General features: G+C 35.8%; 1 protein-coding gene across 1 annotated transcript in view; it reads right to left on the bottom strand.

The window, feature by feature from the left end:
- Window positions 1-3827: 3827 nt before the first annotated feature.
- LOC126161574 (transmembrane 9 superfamily member 3) overlaps window positions 3828-7853 on the bottom strand; it is a 102734-nt gene continuing 98708 nt past the window's right edge. Inside the window, exon 11 of the mRNA XM_049917514.1 lies at window positions 3828-6252. Coding sequence (XP_049773471.1) covers window positions 6108-6252 — 145 coding nt within the window. The 3' untranslated portion in view covers window positions 3828-6107. The remainder of the gene's footprint in view (window positions 6253-7853) is intronic.

Here is a 7853-nt window from a genome sequence, read left to right as displayed (position 1 = left end):
TGAATTGGCACTACAAAATTGTTTGTTAACTGCAAACTTTACCAATCAGTTACTGAACATTCTGCACACCATATCAAGGATGACCACAGCTGTTTCAGTACATGTGCAGTGTGGACCCTCCCTCCACTACTGGCTCATTTTAACTGCATGGATGAGAATTGGCTTCCATTCATGTAACACTCCTGATGTAAGACACCAATCCACCTCCCACTCGCTTATACTTACCCTCATTCTTCCCTCTACAGTCATTCAGTCATTTAACATACCACACTTCCTCTTTCCAGATCTTATACTCACATTCCTCCTGCCCCCTCCCTCCCCTCCCCTGTTTTACGAAAGTTAACCTTTTCTGACATCATTTTGCCACTCAGAGTTGCTTGTCTAATGCTCCCTCCTCAATCTACTCAGTACCCTCCTTGCTACTGCATTTGCGCCTGTGCCACACATTAATCGACTACAGGTATGTGGTTGCTTTTCCTCAATTTTGTGAGTTGTTTCAGTCCCAGATTTTTTTTTGCGAGACTTTAAGCAACACTGTTCCTCATCAAAGTGAATATGATGACCATGAAATGATGACTAAACTACTATACTCGTGTACAATGCAACATCAACTGATGATCTGTACTATACAGCAAATGCGTTTTATAAGCCTTGAGCATGGTCTTCAAGTAACAATAAATATTCTAAATTTGAGGCTTAAGTAAATCCAAAGCTTCATTACAATACCCAGCTTAGTAATATGAAGCATGTTTTCATAACAATAAAACTAAATCGTATCCTTATTTCATCAGTGACAGTACCACACATGAGAGCAACATTATGTATCAGTACAAACGCAACCATGTTTCATATTGGCCCATCATCCTTCACTAAAACTTTAAATGGCAAATATATGCAGTATCAAATAATGGATCTACACCAGCACAACTTACATACATGGCCACTGCTTCCGGTTGCTGTGGCCCTGAGACAGTAGGGTGTGTGTGTGTGTGTGTGTGGGCGCGCGCGCGCACGCGTTTTTCTGAAGGACTCTGAATGCTTAAATGTATGGCACTTTTCCATTGTGCCTGCATGCAGTTTGACACGTGTGTGTGTGTGTGTGTGTGTGTGTGTGTGTGTGTGTGTGTGTGTGTGTGTGTTGAGTAGCAGTCTATCCTTTTCAGATATAGGAAATATGTAATAGGTTCAACAAAATGTGGGTGAGAATTTACTTTAAGATACACTGCTAGTTCTTATCAGTTCTCAATTTCTTGTGATTCAGGTGTTGCTGTTTAGCTTCTGCTTTTATCTCCTTTTCTTCACAATTAGCTTTTCTGACCTAGTTTGATACTTTGCCAGTTTCTCCCCCCAGCACTTTTCTTATTGGTTTTTACTGATTTTCATTGAGTGTGTGTTCCTCTTTTGACTTCTATTATTCTGAACACTATGTGACTGAATAATCATGTCGAATTATCATTTTTATGTTCCATTTTAAATTAGGTCTCTCATTTCTTTTACATTCCCAAAGACTTGTTTCTTACCCACCTGGCTGTATCTTCTAGCTTATTCACTGCCTCCTCCTGAACAGCACAATAAGATCAGGAATTCAAAGCTCATATCGAACATTCCAATTGTTAAACACTCTTTAAAACAGAAAGTTTGTATTTATTTCTTGTTTGAGATTCCACATCACACCCTCACATGCTTTCTAATTTCCTTGTTGTAGCACAGTTTTTCTAACTGTTTATTCTGAGCTTTGTTTTTGCTAGATGACAGTGAATAACGCTGAGCTATAGCTTTTTTTACATTCACATATGCCATACCAGAAATACGAAGTACATGTATTATTATCCAAAAATATATCTTTTAAAAATTTTCGCATCTTTTGATCTGAGATTAAGTTTATTGGTAATCTGCAAACTGATGCTCAGCCGTTAATAAAATACATGTACTGAGCACCAATGATAAAATGAAATCCCATACAAGGCTTCATGCAGACATTTGTTTTACCTATGTTGACTGTGTTGTTTTTATATTCTACCTGTTAGAAAAATTCAAACATTAGTGACACAGCACTTCATTATTAGGTTTAAAATGTAACTATTGAAGAAAGGAAGGGCAGATCACGTAGCATCCAGGACAAGAGGGACCAGTGAAGCAAAGATGTTTCCTCATCCTCCTCAGAAAGGATAGGTACCTCTCATCCTGGGGTCTTGCCAAGCTGCCCCTTTTTTTACCCTTCTCCAACTTAGCCACATTTCCTCCCTGTGGAAGCAACTAAAAGCTCCGAAAGCTAAGATTTTTTTTTAGTACCTTTATTTCTGCCTCTCGGCAATACTTAGAATTTCACCTCCTGAAGATAAATATCAGACAACGATTCCATCTCCTTACAATTTTATTATTTTAGGTTTTTAGCTGTGTAGTCATACATGGGGTAACTTGAAATTTGAGTTAAAAGTACCCTTATGCATCTGAAGCTACATTCATCTGACAGTGAATATCTTTTCATAATTTAGTAGCATCTGTAAAGAAACTAAGGTCATTTTGTTCTAGTTTAGTTTTATCTTTGATGCCAAGGAAATATAAAGAAACCCTGGCTCACTGATGAAACACTGCAAAAAAAACTTTGACGGTGGTCCAGAATGACATTTTAGAGAATGAAGCAGGAGAGATGTATGAAATCCTAGAAGAAAATTAGGGGCAACTAACAATATTTATTTCAGCAGATGGAATTACGCTGGCAATTGTAGTGTTGTTGTCTGATCAACAGAACATTGCAGAGAAGTCTATTAAAGAAAACATTTTTGGCATTTTTTGGTAAATACCCACACAACACAGTATTATTACCAGCACTCCTTAAATAATTTCTTCCATACATTCTGAAACGACTTAACTGTTAAAGGCACTCTACAATGACTCAATCTCGCCAGTCTACAAGTTCTGATAAAGTCTCACAGTTTCTGGTAGCTTCCTCCCTTGACATACCAATATATTTTTAAAAATCTACTCTATAGAAGTAAAGTACTCCGACTTTTCCCAGCAGGATCTTCTTTCTCTTGAAACTCACATTTTGGTTGCAGTTAAATCAATTTTTCTGCATGAATGGAAAACGAGTGAAACAATACTGAAAGTGGTTCAAGTTATCTAATTTCACAGTACATCTTAATTTATGACTTACGTAGTACTGCCTGCTCGAACCCATCATCATAAGAAGCTAAAAAGAAAGTACTCTTGGTATAACTCACACCATTACATCCTGTTTCCTCAGAACTCCTGTGCTGGGAAAGGATGAGTAAACATACCGAATTTCTTTAAGAGATAACTTGTTTATGATTTACATTCTTTTAATGTAGGTAAAAACCAAAGAGCTTTAATCCTGAAGAGTTCAGTAATTATTTTCCATTGCATTCAATCATTCTCACTTGTGAAAGAGTGAAAAACTTTCCTATTCTCGTGGCACGCCTAATAGTTCTTAATATGCATTGTGTTTCCATATATATAATGAGCAGACATGAATGTCTACTGGCTTCAACTTCAATGAAACTTTTTTCAGGTTATGTACTTGCCATATGCGGAGTAGTCTATATCTCAAAAGCTTCATTATCAACTTCCTTGTTGACTACTCAATTCATTCACATTCTTTTGTGCAATGAGTAGCAATCCTCAAGTAAACTGAGATCCACTTCTTATATGGTGGCGAGCCATATTCAACAGCATATATTAGTATGTAGATTTTTATTTATTCTTACAACTTTGTTCATTGTGCAATGACAAAAGAAGATTACAGTGTCATTTCCAGGTATATCAGGGGAGCCTACCTGGGTACTTAACAGAGCCTTATACAGTCCTGCAGTGAATCACACATGAAAGACTTTTAATGAAAATGGAATTACATGATCTGAATAGAGGGGATTCCACAGTTTTGCCTATACTTATTTCATAATCTGAAGTTTTATCCTGAACAACTATTGATAACTGAAGACAACGTGTAAAACTTTCAACCATCCTATGCAGATAATTCAAACAATAAAAAAGTGCACAAATTAAATATTTAAAATACAGTAATTTACATAACCAGAGTAAAATACAGAACTGTTACAAAACAGTTGCTCACAAAAGCAAGGCCATTTCTTTGTTTTTACAGTTACACAAGTATGCCACATTTTCTCTACTGTCAAATAACAACATAAGTAAATAAATATTTAAATGGCATACATTGGCCACCTTGTATACATCGCAACTGCTAATCAGTCACACTGATGCCAAATGAACACTTTGTAGCTGCGACAAAAATCTGAAGGTAATCAGGATTTAAGCCACGAAGCTATTATATTTTAAGTAAATATTCCACTTGTGGTCTATCACAGCTTTCCTGTTTTTAAGTTCTGAACAAACAAACTGTTTCAGTTATTTGTACTACAACCTGCAGTGGCAACATACAAAAATGTGTACTACTGACTTGTCACAAAGGGTGTAGTGAGGTGCACAAAATTCAACTGTTAAGATCTCTTCTTTTAAGTTATAAACTGAACACGGGAATGTGTTATAAAATCACAAAAAAGTATACGGAAACTTTATTTAGAATGTGTAGAGGTACTTACTCAAATGGAATTACATTTACAAATTTTACACAATCTTCATAAAGTAACCATTTTAAAACATGGTACATTATGTTAGCCAATCAATCATAGATCAGAAACAGTCACCATCCTAACATGACTAGCAAGTAAGTCACAATTAATAAGAAAGTCCTCCTATATTCAATACAGCCTTCCAAACCTTCATATGCATACATTGTACAGTACAAGTATTCGGCAGCAGTCTGACACTTCTTCAATACTCTACATTCTACAGCACCAAAACAAGCTACATTAAGGCAGGTATCACAAGTTCGATATAGCATTCTCCAGTTTACACATCATCTGTCTCACAGCAGAGCACAATCATATCCCTTATTTTTAGGTATTTAAAAGATGGTTTATTATTAATATGTTTTCCTTCAGCAGAGGTAACAGTCAGTGCCATATGTGCTGGAATGATGTCTTACTTTGCATGCACACAAACGTATACTACAGAAAAAGGCACCCCATCTACTCATACATTCTTACTATTTTCTTTTGATATATTACCAATTTCTGTTGTACAGTTTTCATATTTGTCCACTTTTTGCATATTACAATTTAAAAAAGAGGAATGGCATTAAAACAAACATTTTGCTGATTGATTATGGAAAATGTGTTTGTGTTTGTAATAAAAGGATTTTTAAATTTCTTTCATTCATACAAACTGGTGAAGGATAGCAGTACTACCTATGGTTAAACTATTGTCCTCATTATATACAGTTTAAAAAAAAGCAACCAACAAGAGGAATATTAAGATTATATGCACACTTTAATCTATCATTACAACAGAGAAAAAAGTTCTAAAAGTACATCAGACTTTAACTGATGAAAAATCAGCTGTACATTCATCCACGACGCACACGTGCACACGCAAACGCACTCAATACCAACTGAGTGTAACCACTTACACAGATTTAGATGCAGGGCAATTTTACTTTTCAGTTTTCTTCAGTTACTTCTTACAATATTTAAAAATGCAATGAATCCACAGTTCAAACTAAATTATGTACATGTTTTTCTTGTCCCAAGCTAACAACGAAAAGAGAGAAAGACTCAGAGAATCAGCTGATGAAATTTTAAAAGTTTCGTGATATTTATGGTGTCCTGCACAAAAGGAGTCAAAAATGAATAAAAATAAAAATCTATTTGTACAAACAGTCATCAAGAACTTGCTTTCATTAGTTGTGCATTTCACATCCTTTGATCTGCTTCATTTTTTGATTATATGAAATACCATCTCTCAGTTCCGTAAATTAAGCACTTCTCTCAAACACTGGCTATTTTTTATCCACACAATAAAAAAATGGCAGTACATTCTCTATAATTTAACACACATTTAGATGCTTCCAACTTTGCTCTAAATTTCTTGGTCCATCATTTCTTTTCTTTGTGGAAGGAAATTATTTGCAGAAATTAGCTTCCACACAGCACAAAATATAAAACAGTTTCATACTGAAACTATGTTTCATTGTTTAAACTGATACATAAATTTCAGCACTTCAAAATTTAGTCAATTTTCACTGTGGAATAGATTTTTCTGACAAAAAAGCTGGTGCCAACGTAGCCAACAGTCCCACACATAATTCCCAGGGCCAGGCTGAAAAGTGCCATGTAACCAAAGTAGAAAGCTGTCTGGAACAGGCCATACATCCTGTGAACAAAAAAGCAAATGACACTGTAAACAATTACTTTCAGCACCTTAACTTAAAATGATTTATCTTCTGGTAAACCTTCCGGGATGTAAGGTCGTGATCCATGAAACTCTTCAGCTCCTAACGTTTCATCCAGAGCTGCGCTGGACATCTTCCATCTTCAGAGGGGTGTTTCTCCTCCGGTGAGTCTTGCCGACTGACGGGTCGGACGTCTGAGAGCGACTTATATATTGTAGAAAGTGGGCCAGAGTTACATGTGATATGCAGAGATAATCTTTGTCAGAGATAAAACTTAACTATCGATCGTGATCTCGTCACGGATAAAACTGTCTAGCAATTCTGTAGTGCTACTGTCCAAACGTTAGGAGCTGAAGAGTTTCATGGACCACGACCTTACATCCTGGAAGGTTTACCAGAAGATATGTCATCCGGTCACGAAAGCCTTCATACTATTAAAATGATTTGTCATTTTAAACAACACCTTCCAAGAACCAAAACAGGAAAATGAAGTAAAAAAGTAAAGAAATCAAATAACTTCCACAAAACTATTATTCCTGAAATATTTATTGGGTATAGAGTCACACATGCTGTGTGATATCAAAATTACCCTCTTTCACCATTACAGTTGCATATTTTTTATGCTAGTTTTAGTCTAACAAAACTATCTTAAAATCTATGAAGCTACCTATGCAACCAGCAGTACCTGCTGCCCTAATGTGACTAGCAACAAATGGATATATGAACATGTTTTATGGTTTACAATTGTAATGTACATAGTAACTGGTTTTATTCCTTCCACAACTGATAACATAGGCAGCTTTAGACAGACACTAGTAACTGCCATAAAAATTGTATGACTGATTCAGTGGAAAATAAAGGTTAATTTTAATTTGCGCAAAACTTACTAGATACTATTTGAGAGCTGTGAAACAGAAACTGGATTATGGAACTTGTTAAAAAAAATACAAAGCAGTGTGGCAACATCATGATCAAGAGATCTAGTATTTCAGTGATGTAGAAAAATTGTAAACAGTGATAAATGTGAAACTAAATCTATTACCTATAAAGTACTGCAAAATTAAGTGTGTAAATATAGTAATTGAAACTTTGAAGTTGTGAAATTATGTTTTCAAGCAAAGATCACACAATATTTTCTGTGCAAGAGATTTGATGATGTATTTGTTGAATGAATCTAATAAGACAATATCCATCGTACTTAAATTTCACATTGTAACAGAAGGCAGCTGTGTGATGAATTGAAATTATAAATGAACTGGCCTCTGGCTGCAAGGATACTTTACAATTTCTTTATTGCAGTATTGATTTCCGGACTACCAGCTCAACTGCACCTCCTACCTATACATCTAATCAATGCTAGGTTAACTTCCCTGGGACCACAGCTTGCTGGCATCACTGATCAACAATACGTGCAACAAACCTGTGTCTACACCACTACACAAACTTGACACCACAGTGATTGGCAGTAGTCTACAACTGCTGACTGCTACGGTGTCAGTTTTGTGTTATTGTACACACAGATTTGTTGCATGCTGTTGATCAGTGACGCACTGATGATCAGCAAGCTATAATCCCACAGTTA

This window comes from Schistocerca cancellata, chromosome 2 (assembly GCF_023864275.1).
Source record: "Schistocerca cancellata isolate TAMUIC-IGC-003103 chromosome 2, iqSchCanc2.1, whole genome shotgun sequence".
In the NCBI taxonomy this organism is placed as follows: Eukaryota; Metazoa; Arthropoda; class Insecta; order Orthoptera; family Acrididae; genus Schistocerca; species Schistocerca cancellata.
This window is presented reverse-complemented; position numbering and strand designations above follow the sequence as displayed.